Source organism: Gymnoscopelus braueri (genome assembly GCF_963280865.1).
Source record: "Gymnoscopelus braueri genome assembly, chromosome: 24".
NCBI classification, from domain to species: Eukaryota; Metazoa; Chordata; class Actinopteri; order Myctophiformes; family Myctophidae; genus Gymnoscopelus; species Gymnoscopelus braueri.
In genome coordinates, this window is record NC_137626.1 from 6,322,902 (window position 1) to 6,346,402 (window position 23,501).

The 23,501-nt window shown below is 43.1% G+C and overlaps 1 protein-coding gene across 1 annotated transcript in view; it reads left to right on the forward strand.

Moving 5' to 3' along the window:
- prkx (protein kinase X-linked) overlaps nt 1–23,501 on the forward strand; it is a 64,954-nt gene that overhangs the window by 24,973 nt on the left and 16,480 nt on the right. Inside the window, exon 4 of the mRNA XM_080422188.1 lies at nt 9,607–9,726. Within this exon, the coding sequence (XP_080278314.1) occupies nt 9,607–9,726 (120 nt within the window). The remainder of the gene's footprint in view (nt 1–9,606; nt 9,727–23,501) is intronic.

Below are 23,501 nucleotides of genomic sequence, written 5' to 3' on the forward strand. Positions count from 1 at the left end.
CCACTGTAGCGTTGTACACAATAGTTTTAATGTCTTCAAACAGCTGTATTGTACAACTTTCTTTTGTTAAAGGACAACTTTGGTTTTTTACAACCAAGGTTTATATTTTAGCTTGTAATTAAAGTAAAAAAAAGATGAGTGTTATTTTCTTTTCATTTACTGCTTTCTATAGTTTTAGCAATTTTCACGATATTTTTTACAGTGGGTGGGGGCATTCTGTCCGGTGGCTAAATATGCATTTTTTACACAATAAAAAAGGTCCTGTGGTCTTTGATGGCCAGATGTGAGTTATTGGGGACTAGAAGGGCTACTGTAAATTATAATAAAGAAAACGCCGGGTTATTGTGTAAAAAAAGACATATTTAGCCAAGGACCCCCAAATTGATATGTACCCCCCCCCATCTGAAAATGTTTTGTGCCAGGGACCCCCTCAGAAGATAAGATTTTTTTTGAAGATTTTTACGTGCTGTGAGCTTGTAAATCTGCTATATCTGTTAAACCACTGTTCTAAGAGTGTTCTGAAAAAAGCGTCATCTAAAATGACAGACTCAATCAGCAACGCGTTTCGAGTACAATTTTCCTTCCAATTTAGGCATTTAGCAGACAGTCTTTATTCAGAGAGACATGCTGTACAAGGTAAACGGCATGCATCAAAGACGGTGTAGTGCCTCAGTTATCCAGGGTCATAGGTAAACCCGGAACCAAGCATCAGTCTCTAAGCAATATATCAAATCAATAATAATCTGTACATTGAAACCATAGAAACTAAAGGATGCCAGGGAAACAAATGCATCTAGCATCTGTCTAAATAACATGCTATCTAAATGACATTCTAACCTTTGCATGAGACTGCATGGTCGTCAAGTGAAATATAGCTGTTTGTTTGTTTGTAGGCATTCAAACTATTTGTTTTACATTGAGCAGTGGTCTCCCTCCTCAATTACTTTTGGGTAAGACTTTATTTTAAGGTCTGGTCTACAACGCATCATTACGATGCACTTATAAGGAATTATAACACTTACGTTATACATGTTTGTAAATATGCATAACAACTTATAACAAAGACACTTTATGACTAACTAAGTTAAGGTAGTTATAATGTGCTGAGCCACTGAGTTTATAATGCATTATGACCTGATCTTAATATAATATTATAAATATTGTTATACGTTGTCATACTCAGTGGTGTAAAGTAACTAAGTACATTTACTCAAGTACTGTACTTAAATACAACTTTGAGGTACTTTTACTTTACTGGAGTATTTCCAATTGTCTATACTCCCTATTTTATACCTAGGCTATTTGAAAATAGACGATCTACAAGCTCACAACGCGTAGCAGTGAGCTTGTAGATCTGCTATTTTCAAACATTTTAGTACTTTTACTTTTGGTACTTTAAGTACATTTTGATACCAATACTTTTGTACTTTTACTCAATTAAATTCTGAAATCCGGACTTTTACCTGTAACCGAGTACTTCTACATTGCAGTATTGATACTTTTACCTAAGTAAAACATTTGAGTACTTTTTCCACCACTGTACATGATTATAAATATGTATAACGAGTGTTACATAATGCCTTATAAATGTGCTTAGAATGCATAATATACCCGACCTCTTTAGTAAAGTGTTGCCTGTTTTTGCATTCTGACTTCCTTGGCATCCCTAGGACTCTTCCCCTTCTTCTGTGTTTCTTTTTTTACATAATTTGGCGCAGCGATAGGAGGGCAAGCTGTTGGCTCCTTGTGGTACGAGGTGAACCGCTGTGCTCTTGTTCAAAAACCACTGTTTGATGCCAGCGATTAACCCATTAAGACCGGGAACGCATCTGTGTGTCATTTTAAGATTTCTTTGGCTATATAAAAATAGCAGATCTACAAGCTCATAGCGAGCTTGTAGATCTGCTATTTTTTGGGGGAAAAAATGTGTGCAAATCTTTAGTTTGAATATTTATATACTTTTTTAAAGCGAAAGTTTTTAACTCAAATCTTTGCTTCTGGGGATTTTACAAATGTCTTCTAAATCCTAAAGTACTTTTTTCCAAAGTTTTTTTTGTATTCTTTTTTTTTCTTCCTTATGTTGCTATATTATCAATGGTTTTCAAACCACCCCCTCCCATCTAAAAAAACATTTTGTTCCAGGGACCCCTAGAAGCAAAGATTTGAGTTAAAAATGTATATAAAAGATTTGCACGAATTTTCAGGATTTTTCTAAAAAATAGCAGATCTACAAGCTCATAGCGCGGCACTCGGTGCCGCGCTATGAGCTTGTAGGTCTGCTATTTTTGAATAGCCCAAATAAATCTTAAAATGACACATGTTTCCCTTCCCGGCCATAAAGGGTTAACAAAGCAGCTGTCACCCTCCCACACTGTCTGCCAAGAAGCCCCGCAGTGGATCCGTCTTCCCTCTTGGCGTGTGTCAATCCTATTTAGACGTCCCTCGTTACCGTAATGGAAGGGGCTTTAACCACATGAAGACCGGGAACGCAGCTGTGTCATTTTGAGATTTATTTGGCTATTGAAAAATAGCAGATATACAAGCTCATGGCTTGGCACAGAGTGCCGTGCTATGAGGTTGTAGATCTGCTATATTTCTTTTGAGAAATCATGAACATTTGTGAAAATCTTTTTTTTTTTTAAGTGAACATTTTAAATTCTTTGCTTCTGGGGGGTCCCTGGAACAAAACTAATTTAGATGGGGGTCTGCGGCCAAGTGCACATCATTTTGGGGGTTGGAGCACCACTGATATAGCAACATACTGTTAGGATTTAGAAAACAATTTTAGATATGTATTTAGCCGTGGACCCCCATCTCAAACTGTTTTGTTCTAGGGACCCCCCCCCAAGAAGCAAAGATTCTTGTCACAAATGTTCACGATTTTTCAAAAACAGCAGATCTACTAGCTCGTAGCATGGCACTTGGTGCCGCGCTACGAGCTTGTAGATCTGCTATTTTTGAATAGCCAAAGCATGAATATGACGAAAATCTAAAATGACACGTATGCGTTCCCGGTGAAAACAGCCGATATACAAGCTCGCAGCACATCACAGCATGACCTGCTGTGAGCTTTTGATCTTTGTTTAGAGGGGGTGCCTAGTATAGCCCCCTGGGGGTCAATGAAGCATATTGATTGATTGATTGATTACTTTATTAACATCCTTATTAGCAGTAGAGGTTGTACAGTCAAAGGTTAATGCTACAAAGGACAACGCCCCAGAGGCTTGTTTCCATTGTGTTCCTTTGTACTCAATTCATCAGCGATACATATATGATACAGACAATACAATATAGAATATTCTACAAAACGTAATGGAGTACAGCTAAGTAGAATCATAACGTATGGCCCCGGGCGGCTAGCGTAGCGGTCCGGGCACCTGGGCTCAATGTAGCCTGGTTCGAGTCCCGATCCCGACAGCCTTTGAGGCGTGTCACTCCCCATCTCTCGCTCTCTCTCCGCATTTCTTGTCAAACTACTGTCTTATCAATAAAAGCATAAAAAGACCCCTAAAAATGAATTACCTTTTGTAGTCTTTTTGGTACCGTTTTAAATTAATAAAAGCATAAAAAGCCCACTAAAAATGAATTACCTTTGTAGTTTTTTTTTAGTATCGTTTCAATTCAATTAAATTCAATGGGTGTTTATTGGCATGAGAAAACACATGTTTACATTGCCAAAGCAAAACATGAAACAAAAAATGAAGACCAGTATCATCAGCCAACATAAGTATGAAGTCAAACCTACTGTAGTTCTTGTTTTTGATGGTTATTTAGCACACTGTAGAGGCCTAGCAGCACGCGCTTGTTTCATCTGTGCTGATGGAAAAACACATCCTCTTCCCAAATGTTTTAACACATTTAGACCTGAGGCTGATTAAAAAAAAAATGTTCTGAAGAACTTCTATTTTTGATTCAAATTATCGTCGTCATTTTAAATCATGTTGCTATGATGTCGTTGTCGGGTGGAAAACGTGTACACGTATTAGGCTTTCCCGGTTTTAATGGGTTAAGTCAACGCACCAGCGTGTGATCTTTCAGATTTATCCCCCCCGCGCGAGCTTCTTGGAAGCCTTTGCGGTCTCCCGTGGACGTGGAGCGTTTCCTTATCCAACTGATTAATTAAGGGACAAATTAAATAATCTTACTCTCATAGAAGCCACTTCATGTGAAGCTAGACGCCAGCCCCCCGTCTCGTCTCATCACCCTTGCCCTCCTCTTCCACGTGGAGACCTGGTGGCATCGCTTTCAAACCCCCGTGCCAGTCCTGCCACCAGTCCCGCCAGTCTGCCAGTCGCGGGGAAAGAAAGAAAGAAAGAAAGAAAGAAAGAAAGCCGCGCGGCCGCACAGCGTTTCTTTTTTTTTCTTCCGAAGGATGAAAGTAGTCGCTCAATTTTTAATTGTTGTCTGGCAACACTATCCTGTTCTCTGATTAACTTTTTAGTGAGTCGCCTCTTCAGAAGTTTGTTAGAGGAGGCGGCTGCGCGATTAGACGGGGAACCTGGGGGGGGTGGGGGGGTGTGTGTGTGTGTGTGTGTGTGTGTGTGTCCAATGCCTTTGCTCGTGACAAGAGATAATGAAAGCACTTCAGAGCTTGAAGCTTGAAGTGATGCTTATCTCAAAAACACCAGACCTATGAAAAATATATATATTCTGCGCCCCTCCCCCATGACCCGAAAAACTCATTTTGTGTTCATCCAAGCTCTGCCTGCAACCCCCCTCCCACCCCACCCCAGTGGTGAAAGTAACTAAGTACATTTACTCAAGTACTGTACTTAAGTACAATTTTTTTTTTGTATTTCCAATTGTCAATACTTTTACTTACGCTACATCTTAAAGGCAAATATTGTGCTTTTACTCAACTCTAATTATTTGAAAACTAGCTACTAGTTACTTTAGATTTTAATTATTTTTACAAAACCACAGACCTACGGTGTTATACTTTGGCAATTTGAAAATAGCCGATCTTGTAGATCTGACATTTTCAAAGGATTTTTATACATTTAATTCATTTGAAAAGTTGTGCAATGGGACATTCTGCATAATGAGTACTTTTACTTTTTGTCGAAATACCTTTACTTAAAGGGATACTTCACTTTCGGACACACATTTAAAAAAAATATTAAAAATAAATGAAAAAAGTTATGGAAAATTCATGGCCCCCTCACGACACGCAGTGTCCTACTAATGTGTGAGGGGGCCATGAATTTTCCATAACTTTTTTCATTTATTTTTAATTTTTTTTTTAAATGTGTCCCCGGCCCGAAAGTGAAGTATCCCTTTAAGTAATTTTTTCATACCGGACAATTCCTACAATAAACATGTGAGTACTTCTTCCATCACTGCCCCCCCCCCCCCACAATTCCCTTAACATCTTGACCACCGTGACACACGCTGTAATGAACAAGGTTACCGATTGGTTGGACTGAGGGGAATGGGAGAACGATCCTGTTCTTGGGAGAAGAGGACGGATGTTTGTGTGGGAAGGGGTGGCAGTTGAAGAAATTGAGGGAATACTCCCCCCCCCCCGAGGATCCCCCCTCCCCCCAGCCACCACGTCGCGTATCAAGGACAAAATTTCTCCCGATTTATGTCATTCAGTCTGAATTAGATGTACGCCGAAGCTGACCCCTGCGCTGACCTCTGCGGAATTGGAAAGTTCACCCCCGAGAGCGAGAAAGAGAGATGGAGAGAGTGAGAGACCGAGAACAGAGTGAGAGAGAGGTAGAAAATGAGAGAAAGAAAGAAACCGTGAAAGAGAGAGAGAGACGAAGACGGCGTCTATATGGTCAGTGTCACATCCACACACCAGAGCTCTGTCCGAGTTTAACCCCCCCCCCCAACCCCCCACCCGCTGACATGTCAACACAATGTAAGATTACATCCCCCCCCCCCCCCCACACACACACACACACACACACACACACACACACACACACACACACACACACTCGATGGCAAGTGAGAAACAGATGGGGAGCTGATATGTCTCTGATGTGAGAGTGACCCACTTATATAAATGGAGGACAGCGGAATTGCCTGAGACAGGGTTCGAGGGGGGAGGGGGGGGGTGAGGGTGGGTGGGGGAGAGACAAGTACTTGGTTCAGCCTGCTGCCTGTTTCAGGAGGTGGGTGGTGGGTGGGGGGGGTTTAAACAGCTGTAGCTGCAGCCCTCCACTCCACACACTGCGCAACAGTGACCCCTGCTGTGTGGATGTGGGACTTTAGTGTGTGTGTGTGTGTGTGTGTGTGTGTGTGTGTGTGTGTGTGCGTGTGCGTGTGTGTGCGTGTGTGTGGCGGAAAAAGTACTCAAATGTTTTACCTAAGTAAATGTATCAATACTGCAATGTAGAAGTACTCTGTCAGTAAAAGTCCGGGATTAAAAAAAATACTTGAGTAAAAGTACAAAAGTATTGGTATCAAAATGTACTTAAAGTACCAAAAGTGAAAGTACTGAAATGTTTGAAAATAGCAGATCTACAAGCTCACATCGCGACGCGTACTTCTTCCACCACTGGTAATCACCCTCTGATTACCTGCTACACCCCCCTTCCTCCCGCCCCTCTCCTGTCATTTCCATACAAATGAACCGTCGTCGTGGCAACGGGCAGAGCAGAAGGGGGTGGGGTGATTATCCAGGTGATATGGCTGACAGACAGGCAGACAGTGAAGGAGGCTCTTCATCAGGATGTTCACTCTGTAGTGTTGTAGTGCTGCTACACGCTGCACTGGTTGCCGTCAATCAGCCTCTCTCTCTCTCTCTCTCTCTCTCTGTCACACAAGCCCGGCCGGGATGGGAGCACAGTGGCTCTGCAACACAAGCCAGGAGGGAACACACCTATCACTCCTCCTTCTGCAGTAGGGGTGGGACGATGATCGTTATTATCGTTATTATCGTGATATAAAAAAAAACAAAAAAACACTCACAATAATCTTATCGCAGAGATTTTACACTAGGCAAACCCTCCAGAAAAAACGCGGGCAAAAATCCTTGATTATGCAGGCAAAAGATTTTGCGATGCAAAATGCTTTTTTTAAAATAATTTTATGCAGTGAAATTGCGGAAAGTTGTGAAAGATGCGGAAAGTTGTGAAATATGCAATGCGAATCTCATATTATTCGATGCGATGTGCACATTATGCGATGCGATGTGCACATTATGCGATGCGATGTGCACATTATGCGATGCGATGCGCATATTATGCGTGTGCACATTATGCGATGCGATGCGCATATTATGCGATGTGCACATTATGCGATGCGATGTGTACATTATGCGATGCGATGCGCATATTATGTGATGTGCACATTATGCGATGCGCATATTATGCGATGTGCACATTATGCGATGCGATGCGCATATTATGCGATGTGCACATTATGCGATGCGCATATTATGCGATGTGCACATTATGCGATGCGATGCGCATATTATGCGATGCGGCCTTTTTGAAAAAACGTTACCCCCGCATAATTATGCGCCATTTTGCTGATTATGCTGTAAATTATGCGATCGCAATAATCGCATTTTTCTGGAGGGTCTAACTAGGATGAATTAGCTTGTGTTCAGCTGCAAATTCACTACCTCTTAAACCCTCTAAAATTGACCCTGTAAAAAGAGCTCCTATTTCACGCTTCACAAATAGATTACGCCAAAAATAGCAGATCTACAAGCTCACACAACGGGTTCCAACGCAAAACAAAACATAACAAAACAAACCAGCAAAAACAATTTCAATTTCATTTCAGTTTTCACGTAACTCCACTGAGATTCTATAAATGATTACGTAAGCAATATTGCTCTCTGGTGGACAAACACAACAAATGAATGGTGGAATGGCACCCTGGGGATTACTCTACCTGAAGATGTCCCCTGCCCCCGTCCGCCAAACCCCCCTCCAACCCGCGAACGGCCTTTTTGCATGTAGTTGAAGTGCAAGGGGGCGGGGGGGTGGGTGGGGAGAGAGTCAGCACACTGAAGTCAAGGCACAGACTACTGTGTTGTTGACAGACAACGGATGCGCGCTTATGAGAAACAACAAAAATAAAACCTGGCAAAACAGTTGCGTGCATTAGCGCAAGATGAGGATAAAGGAAACATTCAGTCTAAATGTCCAGTAATTCGCAACTACTACCAATACTTTTGTATTTGAAACTTTACATTTCTCTAAATATTATAAACTCTCAGGACAGCCTAATACAAATTATAATTTATGAAAAGGATATAGGCTAATACAGTGAAGTCGGACTGAATGACTGAAACGTTTTTTCTTTTTTAACTCTCTTGGTGATTATCTGGCACAGTAGTTGTGGATTAGCAAACTGGACATTAATGTTTCCTTTTCGCGTGCGAATTACTGGACATTTAGACTGAATGTTTCCTTTACCCTCATCTTGCGCTAATGCACGCAACTGTTTTGCCAGGTTTTATTTTTGTTGTTTCTCATAAGCGTGCATCCGTTGTCTGTCAACAACACAGCAGTCTGTGCCTTGACTTCAGTGCGCTGACTCTCTCCCCACCCGCCCCCCCGCCCCCCCGCCCCCTTGTGCTTCAACTACATGCGTTCGCCTCCAACCCACCCACCCACCCCCGGCAGTGTTAACGGGAGACCCCACCTCCACCCACTGTTTTTTTACGACATGAGGGATGGGAAACGCAGGCTGTGAATTATTGACGGTCAGAGCAGCTCTGGTCTTGGAGGACATGAATAACATGCAGATGTCACACAGCAGCTGGGCGGGGAAGAGGGGCGGGGCAACCTCATTCGTTCAACGGGGAAACCTCACTTTAGACATGTGACACAAGAACAAGATATACTCTTATGTATCGTCGCTGTAGACTTCTTATCTCCTTATTCTAACTGTGTTTTTTTTTTCCCGGAATTAACCCATTAAGACCTGGAACGCATCTGTGTCACTTTAGATTTCTTTGGGCTATTCAGAAATAGCAGATATACAAGCTCGTAGCGCGGCACCGAGTGCCGCGCTACGAGCTTGTAGATCTGCTATTTTTGAAAAATCTTGACGAAAAAAAACGTTGGCATTTTTTTCAAAAAACTGTTAGGATTTAGAAAACATTTTTAAGAATCGCCTCAGGTCTTAATGGGTTAATACCATACTCAGTTTAGTTCATTTGAAAATATTCAAATTCTACAAATCAGTTTATTGAAAAAGAAGTTGTTGCTATATCAGTGGTTCTCAAACGTTTTCATGTCAAGGACCCCTACAATGATATGTATTTGGCCGCGGACCCCCATCTCAAAATATTCTCTTCCAGGGACCCCCCCAGAAGCATAGATTTGAGTTAAAAAGGTAGCTCGGTCCGCGGCCAAATACATGTCATTAATTTGGGGGTTCCTGGCACAACACAGTTTGAGAACTACTGATTATATAGAAGGCATTTCTGGAATCGGCCTCAGGTCTTAAAGGGTTAATGTTCTGACCACCACCTCTCACTCTTTCTCTCCACAACTCCCTTCCCTGCCCTTCTCTTCTCCTTTTCTCTTGACTTTCATAACCTTTCTCCTTTTCTCTTCTCAACTCCTCTCTCTTACCTTACTCTCTCTCTCTCTCTCTCTCTCTCTCTCCCCCTCTCTCTCCCCCCTATAGGACATGGACGCTGTGCGGCACGCCCGAGTACCTGGCCCCCGAGGTGATCCAAAGCAAGGGCCACGGCCGGGCGGTGGACTGGTGGGCCCTGGGCATCCTGGTGTTCGAGATGCTGGCCGGGTACGTGCTGTTACTGTTACTGTATGTCCTCCCTCCCCCCCCACCAGGGGGCGCCCTCCTCCCTCCACCACAGCAACCTGTGGCTCAGCTGAGCACAGTCACTCTTGAATGGATTCAAGTTCTCAGGCGCCACTGACTGACTGAGTTCAGTCATTTGGATGCCATTGAAGCCATGCATGTTTTCTATGGCAGTGGTGACCAAACTGGGGGTCGGGACCCCCATGGGGGGGTCCCCACATAATTTTGGGGGGTCCCCAGATGATAAGCTTAACCCATTGAGACCTGAGGCCGATTCTACAAATGTCTTCTAAATCCTAACAGTTTTCTGAAACGCGTATGTATGTTACTATAATACCAGCTGGTTCTCAAACTTTTTCATGTCAAGGACCCCCAAAATTATATGTATTTGGCCACGGACCGTGGATATTTAGTTCCAGGGACCCCCAGTCGCAAAAAATATATAAATATATAGATTTGCACCAATTTTCATGAGTTTAAAAAAAATAGCAGATCTACAAGCTCATAGCGCGGCACTCGGTGCCGCGCTATGAGCTTGTAGATCTGCTATTTTTAGAATAGCCAAAGTATAAAATAATGGTTAAAGTGGTTCAAATCTAAAATGACAGATGCTTTCCCGGTCTCAATGGGTTAATGTGGAATATCGTTCTCTCACTCAACAGTAAACAATCCAACATACATTATAATTGTGTACAGGGTATCCATATGCATATTGCTAAAGTTGCAATGACTTTTAAAACCTTTTTAACTCTTTGACTGCGGACGACGCGATAACGCGTCAAGTGCTACTTTGTCCAGTTGGCCGTCGACGCGTTCTACGCGCTTGACGCGCGTTCATTGTTTAATCTCTGATTGCGCTATGCTGCTTTATATTCAATGTTATTCTCGAGTTCCGCTTACTTCACGGACATCTGCATCCGGTTTCATGACCTGGATTCCGTTTCCGGTTTTTGATTTTTTTCCCCAGTCATTTTCGTCCAAAATAGGTAAATAAACGATTTTTCACACGGTATAACGGACAAACGGACAGGTTCTCTTCTATAATCTATGGTCTGGGTGACGATCAGTCATCGCCGTCGTGTATCACATCGTAATTTTTGCCGATCAAAACAATCTGGGACGACGTCACATCCGTTTTCATGTTTTTCCCTGTCTAATCTATCAAGAAGGGTGAGAGAGACCCAACGACCTGATCAAGCTGTCATGTGCTGCTCTCTAGTGGCGGATTTGTGCTGGGTCTTTAAATTATGTGTCCTTAAATTATTTTCATGAGAAAAATTCAAAATATAAAAATAAAAAAACACGTAAATTGCTGGCACTGGGGGAGTACTTTATGAAAATACTCTGGCAGTCAAAGAGTTAACACCAAATTGGCCAAATGATCAAATATCATGTAAGAAAGAGGGCAAACTGAGGGGCGTTTGTGAGCTTGTAGTTTACACAATATTTATCTGGAACCGAGACTTGGTCATTACAAACCTTTTCAGTTGGGCGATCTTTCTGCGAGCTTTAACCCATTTTGGGCGGGAACCCCTATTTGTAACTATACCGTTCAGGACGGGAAGCCCTTTTGGGGTTCTTGTTGCTATGTACAGTATATAGAAACGTACATTTGTTGTAATTTTTGAATAAATATTTGAAGTTTTTCAGAAAACTTGGGTCAGGATTTAGAAGGTGGTTTTTTAGAATGGGCCTCAGGTCGACACACCAGACAATTAGATTTGCCAAGAGGGTAGCGTTTGCCGATCCATCTCGGTAGCGGCGGTCACACGGAGAAGGAGCCAGCAGTGTTGATTCCGTCGACTATAAATAACTGTGACGAAATGTTTTCGTCGACTGCCTTTTTTCACTGACGAAAACTAAATAGAAACTGAATAAAAAGCTACGACGACTAAAACTAAGACTAAATATATTGACAATTTTGCCAACAAATAAAAACTAGACTAAAATGTTTGTGTGGTTGCGCTCGGGTGTTGCGCTCTGAAAATAGCAGATCTACAAGCTCGCAACGCGTCGCAGTGCGACGCGTTGTGAGCTTGTAGATCTGCTATTTTCAGCATGGAACCAAGTGTAAAATCAGCCATTACGACGCCATCAAGGCACCGCCAACATACATTTTAGTCGACTAAATCAACTGTAGATTTAGTTGACTAAAATCGTATGATATTTAGTCGACTAAAACTAGACAAAAACTAGAACATTTCAGATGACTAAAATGTGACTAAAACTAAATGGAATTTGATTCAAAAGACTATGACTAAAACTATATCTAAATTTGCTGTCAAAATCAACACTGGGAGCAAGGCCCACTGTCTGCTGCTGCGTGTGGCTGTGAAACGTCTTCCTGTCCTCTCCTGTAGAGCAGCTCCGCTCCAGGTAGATGACTGAAGCTCCCCCCCAGAGAGTTGTGACGTGCACCGTGTAAACACTCTGCACGCCCGGTCGGTCGACTCGGGAGGGAAACAACACAACTCTCGTGGGATGACGAAATCTCCCCCTTTTAGAAGGAAGTTGACTGGAGCAGAGAGAATTGTGTACCCTAGCCCCGTAGTGAAGTCCCACGGGATTCTTCTCATCCACGTAAGCCTAATATCATGGGACTCCGTCCGTGTGATTATCGGGTCTGTCCAGTCAAAGCACAATTAACTTGATTAGAGGAACCGTATCTCTTCCCAGGGGTTTGCTCGTAATGCCGGCCTCCCATTATTCCCGACGTCCCAATGGTCAGACAAACGTTATGGTTAGGGTTAACCCATATGTGTCATTTTCTGATTTCTTTGGCTATACATTTTTTTTGCAGATATACAAGCTCATAGCGTGGCACCGAGTGCCGTGCTATGAGCTTGCAGATTCGCTATTTGTTGGTTTTATCATGAACATTGAACACTAAAATGTTTGCACAAATGTTGTGCAAATCTTTGAATATATATATATTTGAACAGTTTTCTGAAAAGCATATGTTTCTATATCAGTGGTTCTCAAACTTTTTCATAATTGTCAAATGATATGTATTTGGCTGCGGACCTACCACCCCACAACAAGCTGCGCTGTGTCGTTTTGTGAGCCTGTAGATCGGCTATGTTTGGTTATTCGTTATTTGAAGTGGTCAAACTAGCAATAGAATACATGTTCAGAAATGCATAAACATGAATGGCCTCAGACATTTTTTCATAAAAAGCTTCAATCTGTGATTTATTTCAACGGGTTGTCTCTATGTAGCAGCAATGTCTATGTCTGCAGCAATATAGGTTTAGAATGACTGATCATACCTGAACGTCATCGTTACATTTTCAGTCGTGATATGTAGTTTTGCTTGATTCCATGTGTGCAGTGGTGGAAAAAGTACAAAAGGACTAAAATGTTTGAAAATAGACGATCTACAAGCTCACAACGCGACGCGATGTGACGCGTTGTGAGCTTGTAGATCTGCTATTTTCTGCTATAAAATAGCCAAATAGGGCTAACGTGGTTAATGTATGTTTTATGATGTGATTATTTACATCTGCAAGGTAACTAGTAACTAAAGTTTTCAAATAATTGTAGTGGAGTAAAAGTACAATATTTGCTTCTGAGATGTAGTGGAGTAGAAGTAAAAGTACTGAAAACGGGAAATACTCCAGTAAAGTAAAAAATACCTAAAACTTGTAAAAGTACAGTACTTGAGTAAATGTACTTAGTTACATTACACCACTGGATATTGTAGCAGGCATTCAGAGAGAGAGAGAGAGAGAGAGAGACAGACAGAGGAGGAGGGGAAAACCACTTAGTTCCCACAGCCTTTGTCCTACTTTATGACTTATTATTCCGTAATGCTCAATCATTCTGTTTTATCTGGAAAAGGAACAGGCTCAGCCCCACCTCAGGCTCTGACCACAAAGATATTATTCCCAAAATATCAGAAAAAAAAACATAAACCCGGGCCATCTGTGGCCTAGCTAGCGCGAATGTTGCTCATAGCGTATCATTACATCACCGGGCCAGCTGTGCTATTAGGTAAACAGGTGTGTGTGTGTGTGTGTGTGTGTGTGTGTGTGTGTGTGTGTGTGTGTGTGTGTGTGTGTGTGTGTGTGTGTGTGTGTGTGTGTGTGTGTGTGTGTGTGTGTGTGTGTGTGTGTGTGTGTGTGTGTGTGTGTGTGTGTGTGTGTGTGTGTGTGTGTGTGTGTGTGTGTGTGTGTGGAATATAGGTCCCAGGTGTGGCACTAATCCAACAAAGGGCCTCACACACACTGCTATTCAGCATTCATGGCATCCCGCCACATAGGTAGGAGATGCAGAAGGCTGTGTTGGATGCCAAGTACAGAGGGGAACGCCTCTGCTGGGGTTAGAGGCGTTATTTTATTTTTTCTAGGCGCCGCAGTCATTAACCCATTAAGAACTGAGGTTCCGATTCTACAAATGTCCCGAAAGATGGTGAACTATGGCTGGGCAGGGCGAAGCCAGAGGAAACTCTGGTGGAGGCCCGCAGCGGTCCTGACGTGCAAATCGGTCGTCCGACCAGGGCATAGGGGCGAAAGACTAGTCGAACTAATCAAATCGAGTTAAAGATGTTCGCTTTAAACGATATAAATTCAAAGATTTGCACACATTTTCAAGATTTTTCAAAAATAGCAGATCTACAAGCTCTTAGCGCGGCACTCGGTGCCGCTCTACGAGCTTGTAGATCTGCTATTTTTGAATAGCCAAAGTGTAAATTCATGCTTTTTTAGCTCAAATCAAAAAATGACACAGATGCGTTCCAGGTCTCAATGGGTTAAATAGCGAACAATTCAATCACCTGCAGAGGGTAGAGTATGCAGTCCATCACCGGTAGTACAGTATCTCCTGACTCCTGCCTTGCGGCACGTGATGCGTTTGTCTCATGGAGAAAGTACGAACATTGCGGTCGATTGGATGTGCGGCATCCTCCCAACATGCAGCTGAGTGTGTGTTGTGATCAGTGTTGCCAGATCTGCTTATTATAATTTCACCCCAAGATTTTATTTGAAAATAGCAGATCTACAAGCTCACAACGCGTCGCACCACGATTTCGGCGCCCGCGCGCTTCGAGCTCTGTGGGCTTCGCGCGCGGGCACAATGTCCCTGGCCCTCGGCTTGGTACCCGAGACAGAATTTGGCCCTTGGGGAAAAGTAATTGGGGGAACCCTGTTGTACACTTATTTTGAGAAATAAATGGGATTTGGCTGGCAGTCTAAACGAGGCCTAAGCTCTTCTAGCTGAAATGAGCCATTGGTCTCATCAGAGTTTGGAGGATGCAGTCGATGGCGCCGTCCTCCAGCCCTGCTGTGCTGTCCATGTTGTCTTTGTCTCATCAGCGTGACGGCCTGGGGAAGACAGACAGACAGACAGACAGAAGATATACCTTTTTAAAGGTTTCATGACATTCAGTTTTACAATACATTAAAAGTGTTTGTCATGGTCCTTCAAACGTGTTTAAAAAGTTTTAACCGAAAATTCCACTCCAGTGATCCATTGCAGGTGTTTTTCTCTCACATTTCTAAAGCCTTTTCAACTGCAACGAACAAAGAAATCTTTGCCTGCGGGTGACGCTGTTGAGGGATTTTGCATGTCAATCATCACCTCTGCTCCAACCCCCCCCCCATGGAAAGGATAGGGGAGGGGAGGGGCGAGGAGGAGAGTGGGCGGGATTAATGGCCTGTGACTTCACACTCCAAGGGCCAATCTCAGATTACTTTTCAGCCTAATTATTCAGAAAACCCCAGACCACAGAAAATCCACTGAATGTTCAAAGTTCCGTTTTTTTGGATGTAATTGAGGTCATAAAACCCCCCAAAAAAAAAAAAAAAAAAAAAAAAAAAAAGTGAAAATGAATGTCATAGAAGTTAGAACCTTTAAGTTTCAGACCAGTGGCCATCCGCTGTTAAGTGGTTGAGCGGGTCGGTTCTAATCCCATGGCAAGCCCCCTAGTGGCACAGCTGTTAGAACCCTGAAACCACGTGCATGGTGGCACATGGCTAAACACTTGTGGAATCGTTGGGGAAAACCCCCTCCCTCCCTGGACCTGTCCTCATGGTGTCAAAGTAATGGGACCTCTCCTCTTCTACACACGTGTGTGTGTGTGTGTGTGTGTGCCTGCCCTCCATCCATTTCTTTTTTATGTACTGCGAGGAAAAAAAGTAGCGTGACCTCCGGTAGACGGAAGAATGTGACCTCCTTTGGGGGAAGTTGGGGGGGGGGGTTCCTGTGAAGTGGTTCCTGTCCTGGCTAATGTAGGGCGAGGCTCAGAGCCGCTGATGCCCCCCCCCCCAAAATTTCCCCCATCCCAGAACAAAGAGCTCTCTTTTCATAAAAGCCTCTCCTGGCTGCATCGCGCCCCGTTTTCTTTTTTTTTTTGGCCAAAGGTCCCCCTCCCAAGAATGTAACGGCTGCGTCTCAAAAGCCCAATGGATGGCGGTGCGCCTTTCTGCTTCCTGGTACGAGTGCATAGTGGTGGTGGTGGTGGGGGTGGGGGGGGGGGGGGGGCACAAAGTGAACGGATCCTGGGGCCCCCCTCTCCTCCACCTGAGGCCCCCTCGCGATGGCGTCACAAAACGCAGCTCTGGCCTGTGTGTGTGTGTGATTACATGACTTAAGTCTTCCTGTAATTAATTCTACCTTTTTAAGGGGCCGATTTCCCTCCTCTTTGAAAGCCAGCCTGTGTGTGTGTGTGTGTGTGTGTGTGTGTGTGTGTGTGTGTGTGTGCGCTGCACCAGTGCTGCCTTACTCCAGGGAGCATTCAGGATTAGCCAGTCAGCCTGGTTGTAGTTGGTGGGTGTAATGACATGTTCTTACCACAGGCGCTCCATTGTCTCTGTGTTAACCTGCACACTGCACTTTTTATAGGGGACGCAATATCCCCCTTTCCTCTGATGTAACCCAGAGAGGAGAGGAGACATCTTTCTCCTGATCACCGCCTCATCTCTCTCTCTGTCTCTGTCTCTCTCTCCTTTTACAATTTTAGACATGATCCAGAGTGATTTACGGCAAAGCAAGGTAAACACGAAGACAGTGTAGTGCCTCAGTAATCTAGGATCATAGGTATAGACCAAGAACCTAGCATCAATCTACTCTAAACATAAATATGTACATTTCATTGAAACTACACACACTATAGGATACCAGGTCTACAAAATGAGCCTGGCATCTGTCTACATGACAGGTATTAGTTTTCTCTCTCTCTCTCGTCTCTCCTCTTCCTCCACATCTCTTTTCTTGGATCATTTTCTATTGACTTTCTAGTCTCTTCTCTTCCTCTCTTATCTCTTTCTCTCATCTCTCTGTTCTCCTGTCCTTCCTCTCCTTTTCACTTTATCGCTTCTTTCTCTGTTTCTCTCTCTCGTAGTCTTCTGTATTATTTCTGCTAGTGTCTCTCTCTCTCTCTCTCTCTCTCTCTCTGAGCTGCACATAAACCAATCTTCAGTATTGGAGGTGGAAGCTAGGTGATGCATGGTAGCAATTTTCCAAACTGATCTTGGCTTCCAGTGGTATTTAGGAAGAAAAAAAACGGCCCGCTTGGGTTCATTCAGGCCAGCTTTGGATGATTAGCAGGCGGGAGGGGGAAGGGAGGGCTGTCTTTCTGTATCTAAAGCCCCGATTTTATACTTTATCCGATGTCGTCACGTACCGAAAATTGCAGACCTATACAAGTTATGGGCTTGTAGGTCTGCTATTTTCAGAGCCTGACACAGTGGTTTAAGACCTGAGGCCGATTCTGAAATTGTCTTCTAAATCCTATCTAGAACCTAGTGTTGAAAGTGGTGAATGGTCCCAAAACCCAGAAGAGATTTTCATAATCTTAAAAGAGTTTTTGTGTTTTGTTCTGTGACATCAATTACACCTATTGATGTCTCAGCCATGAATTCTGAAGCCATTAACCCATTGATACCTGGAACGCTTCTGTGTCACTTTAGATCTCTTTGGCTATTCAAAAATAGCAGATCTGCAAGCTCGTAGCGCGGCACCGAGTGCCGCGCTACGAGCTTGTAGATCTGCTATTTTTGAAAAATCGTGAAAAAAGATTTTTGATATTTCTTTCAAAAAACTGTTAGGATTTGATTTTTTTTTAAGAATCGTCTCGGGTCTTAATGGGTTAACTCATTCAGTGCCACATGACGTAAGACGTCGTGGCCTGAGCGCCCTGAGCGCCACGTGACATCTAAGACGTCATGGAAAAAAAACAAAACATAATTTTTTTCTTTTTTTGAATTTTTTTTTCAGAACCCAAGATATTCTGATTTGCTGCTCCATTCACTTCTTGTTTAACTTCTTACTGAAAAAGGCTGTATCTCGGCTCCTAAGCACTTTTTTTTTTACAATGAATTTTGGCTGTGGCACTCAGAACCAAACTGCCATAAATAAGAATGGCACTGAATGAGTTAATGTGTTTTTTTACATATTCATTACGTTTGTGGTTCCCCCAAAAAAAGGGTGTTAATGTAATCCTGTTAAACAAAAGGTGTGAATACAAATCAGCCTTTTCTTTTCTTATTGTCTTAATTTATCCGAAACTCCTCGCGAAGATTTCCATTCAAAATCTGCAGCGGTTGGGAACCCATGGCAGAGGACACACATGCACATGCACACGCACACGCACACAAAACACCACCAACTTCACTTGAATTTAGTTAACCCGTTCAATCCAGGAACGCATCTGTGTCATTTTAGATTTCTTTGGCTATTCAAAAATAGCAGATATACAAGCTCATAGCGCGGCACCGAGTGCGCTATGAGCTTTTTGATCTGCTATTTTTGAAAAAATCTCGAAAATGTGTGCAAATCTTTGAAGGTGAGAGGTGTCCCTGGAACAAAACATTTTGAGATGGGGGTCCGTGGCCAAATGCATATCATTTTGGGGGTCCTTGACATGACACACACACACACACAAAAACAAACGCCATCTCTGTACCGCTCCAACGTGGTGCTAGGATCTTTTTTTCCTTTTTTTCCCCTAGGTTAAAGGCAGTTTAGTTTTTTTTCTGTACAGTGGAAAATTGTGAATGAATTGAGGAGAAAGGAGGCTTGGCTCCATCTCCTCCTTGAAGCAGCTGCTGGCCTGGCTGACTGTCCTGGCCCGCCTCCAAACCTGCCCCTCCCTCCCTCCCTCCCTCCCTCCCTCCCTCCAGTGTTGCCAGATTTTGCGGGAGCAACCGGGTCTATGAAAACGAGCCCAAAAGAAGTGACTATAGGCCAAATGAACACTATTGGCTATTTTAAAACAGCTCACAACGCGTGTCGATGCGAAGTTTTGTGACCTTGTAGATCTGCTATACTGTGAAGTCGCTTGTAAATATTTGGTAGTTGTGTGGCTTGTTTTTAATGTGTAGTTGCTTATTTGGGCTAGCTTCCAATTTGTTTTGTTTTCATTATTGTTTAAACCAGTGGTTCTTAAACATTCATGTCAAGGACCCCCAAAATAATACATATATTTGTCCACAGACCCCCATCTGAAAATATGTTGTACCATGTTTGTGTTGTTAAAATGTCTCTAAAATGTTCAAAATGTATAACTTTTTGGGGGACTTTTTGGGGACATATTTTTTAATAGCAGGTGTGTGCAAGCTCGCAGATATAGCCAAAGTATGTAGGTTTATTTTTGCTTCTTTTGGGCTTGTTTTCATAGACCCTAGTTGCTTGTTTTCTCTCGCAAATCTCTGGCAACGCTGCTGCTAATGTCATTACATGTCACTCGCTGGCAGTCGCCTGGCTTCCTGCACTAAAACAAAAAAGAATAGCAGCAGTAATATAAGATCCTGACCCATATACATTTTTATGCAATTTGGGGATCCTTGACACGGAAAACATAGGCTTCATAATCACAGATACAGATGTCCTCATGAGCGATGTATATCAGACTGATATATCGGTCTGGCTCTAAGGCATCGGTTCTCAAACTAGGGGTCCTGGTACCCCCAGGGGTCCTTGAGGGTGGCGGTCCCCAGTTAACCCTTTAAGACCTGAGAAGATTCTAGAAATTTCTTCTAAATCCTAAAAATTTTTTGAAAGAAAAACCCCAAATTTTTTTCCTCGATTTTTCAAAAATAGCAGATCTACAAGCTCGTAGCGCGGCACTCGGTGCCGCGCTATGAGCTTGTATATCTGCTATTTTTGAATAGCCTAAAGAAATCTAAAAGTGACACAGATGCGTTCCAGGTATCAATGGGTTAATATAGCGTCACAATCATTTTAACCACTGTAACCATATTTTATACTTTGGCTATTCATACATAGCAGATATACAAGCTGCTATGAGCTTGCAGATCTGCTATTTTTCTTCAATATTCTTCATTTGAATTTAGTTAACCCATTCATTCCGGGGACGCATCTGTCATTTTTTGATTTATTTGGCTATAAAAAAATTGCAGATCTACAAGCTCATTGTGCGGCACCGAGTGCCGCGCTATGAGCTTGTAGATCTGCTATTTTTTTTTAAATCTTGAAAATCTGTGGAAATCTTTGAATATATATATATATATATTTTAAAGCCAACATTTGTAACTCAAATCTTTGCTTCTGGAAGAGGGGGTCCCTGGAACAAAACATTTTGAGATGGGGGTCCACACAGCCAAATACATATCTTTATGGATGGGTCCTTGTCTGACATGGAAAAGGTTTGAGAAGCAACAGCTCTTAAGGAATCTTCCTCTCTTCCTCCGCACGTCGACCCTCTTTCACTTTCCCTTTAGTTATGCCTTGGTTTCACAGTCTTTGTTGTGACTACCATGTGATACAGATACAGTACCTATTCCTGCAAACTGCTGCGACTGTGCTCTGCTGAAAACGGCTGTGTCTTATCAAGCCCCCCCCCGTCCCCTACCCTCCCCTCCGTAATGACCCAGATTCCCCAGCTATGACGCCACCCACCCATCCATCCATCCATCCATCATCCATCCATCCATCCATCCATCAGTAGTGGAAAAAGTACTCACCTTTTTTTACTGAAGTATCAATACTGCAATGTAGAAAAATACTCTGTTACAAGTGAAAGTTCGGAATTCAAAATTTGACTTGAGTAAAAGTACAAAAGTATTGGTATCAAAATGTACTTAAAAGTACCAACAGTAGATAGTACTCGTTATGCAGAAATGTCCCGTTTCACAAGTTTTCAAATGTATAATTTTCTATTTTGAAAATAGCAGATGTACATGCTCACTTGAAGATCTGCTATTTTCAAATGGACGAAATGTATTGTATATGGGGGCTGAAGTGGTTAATGTACGTTTTGTAATAATAAACAAAATCTACGAAGTAAGTCTTCAAGTAATTGTAGTGGAGTAGAGGTATAAGTACAGAAAATTGGAAATACTCCAGTAAAGTAAAAAAAAAACACCTCAAAATTCAACTTAAGTACAGTAATCGAATAAATGTACTTAAGTTACTTTACAACACTGCTATCCATGCAGTGTCTCTCCGGGACTGGACTCTCGTCAGAGGAGAACGGCTCTTATACCCCACAACCCCCCCCCCCCCATCCCCCCCTCCCTCCTGGGTAGTCAGTCTGGGGGATTTCAACCGGCACGGCGGGCGCGCCGCGCCGTGTGACAAGCTCTCTGGTGCGATTATGCGGCTGTCTGTCTGTCTGTCTGTCTGTCTGTCTGTCTGTCTGTCTGTCTGTCTGTCTGTCTGCATGCGTGATGCATTCAGGGCCCGCTCCCATTATGTAATCTATGGGTAATGACTTGTCCAGGCCTGAGGGGAGAGAGAGAGAGACAGAGAGGGTGAAAGACAAACAGACAGAGAGAGATATACAGACAGAGAGAGCGAGATAGACAGAGGGTGAGAGACGGTGTTGCCATGTCTGCTTATTATAAGCGGCTTTGTCCTTGTCTTTCTGTAAAGTCGTTTATAAATATTGGTAGTTTGCGGGTTGTGTTTTTTTGGGGGGATTTGTTTCTAGTTTCAAGTGTAGTTAGTTATTTGGACTTTTCATGTCAAGGACCCCCCAAATTAATATGTATTTGTGCATCAACCCCCCCATCTAAAAATGCTTTGTGCCAGGGGACCCCCATACCAGATTTGTGTTGTTTAATTTTAAATGTTTAAAAATGTTTAGTTTTTTTTCCAAGATTTTCTTTTGAGATATAAGAGCTCACGGCGCTCTGCGGTGCGACGCGCTGTGACCTTGTAGAACTGCTATTTTCAAATAGCCGATGCATTTAGGTTTAAAGTGCTCTTGTGACCCTATTAATAGTCGCTTCTTTTGGGCTTGTTTTCATAGACCTGGTTGCTTGTTTCTCTCGCAAAATCTGGCGGAAAAAGAGAGACAGGCCGAGAGAGAGAGAGACACACACAGAGAGAGACGGATATATAGAGACGGAGATAGAGAGACAGACCGAGAGAGAGAGAGAGAGAGAGAGAGAGAGAGAGAGAGAGAGAAGGTAAAAGATGAGAGAAAAGAAAGCAGACAGAACGTGTGTTTGCAGGTGAATCACTCAGGCCCAACATGGTCACAGCCACCACAGCACAGAGTAGAACAGCAGGAGCGGAGGGTCCTGGGGGGCACTCAGGCCATTACACACACACACACACACACACACACACACACACACACACACACACACACACACACACACACACACACACACACACACACACACACACACACACACACGCTCCCTCCTCCCTCCCGGAGTGCCGAGTGCCGCGCTATGAGCTTGTAGATCTGCTATTTTTTTTTAAAAGAAAATATTGAAAATGTGTGCACATTTTTGAATATATATATATACATTTTTAATCTTTTCTGGGGGGTCCCTGGAACAAAATATTTTGAGATGGGGGTCCGCGGACAAATACATGTCATTTTGGGAGTCCTTGACATTAAAAAAGTTTGAGAACCACTGATATTATAGCAACATAATATTTTGTTAGGATTTAGAAGACATTTGTAGAATCCCCATCAGAAGCAAAGATTTTAGTTAAAAATATTCGCTTAAATTTTTTTATAAATTCAAAGATTTGCACACATTTTCACGATTTCCCCCCCAAAAATAGCAGATTTACAAGCTTGTAGCGCGGGAGCTTGTAGATCTGCTATTTTTGAATACTAAGCCCAAAGTATAAAATAATGGGTTATAGCTATAACAATCTGAAATGACACAGGATGCGTTCCCGATCGTAATGTGTTAACAACACACTCTGTCTGGAGGGAGCGTTGGACCGGTGATCTCCGGTCAAACGCTCACACACACACATGCGCGTCGCCTACACACACACACACACACACACACACACACAAAGAAATGGCGAGTGGCCGCCGAGCAGAAGTGAACCGTGGAGGTAGTGTGGGTGGGGGGGGGGTTGTGTTGGCAGGGCGAGGGTCCTTCACAAGGTTCCGATCTGTCAGGGACCCCGCGGAGCGTAACGGTGACCTGGTACCTTGTACTACGTGTCTGTATTGCCTTTATATCTGGGAACGGGCGGGGGGGGGGGTCAGGTGGAAGGGGAGGGGTGCTGTAATACAGTGGTGTTCAAGCTGTGGGTCGGGAACCCCTGGGTGGACCACCCCAAACAGTACACTCAACAGTAAACAAACCAACATACAGTATAAGTCAGGGTTCCCCAATTACTTTTCCCCAAGGGCCAAATTATGTCTCGCGTACCAAGCCGAGGGCCAGGGGCATTGTGCCGAAATCGTGCACTCGCGCAACATTTGTAGTTTTGTATTCGTTTTTTTTTTCTCTAATCGAGCTAATTTGACACTGTGTTATTTTAGGCCTGGGATTCTTAAATCCTGTGTTGAGGGTCACACATGGAAAAAATGCACT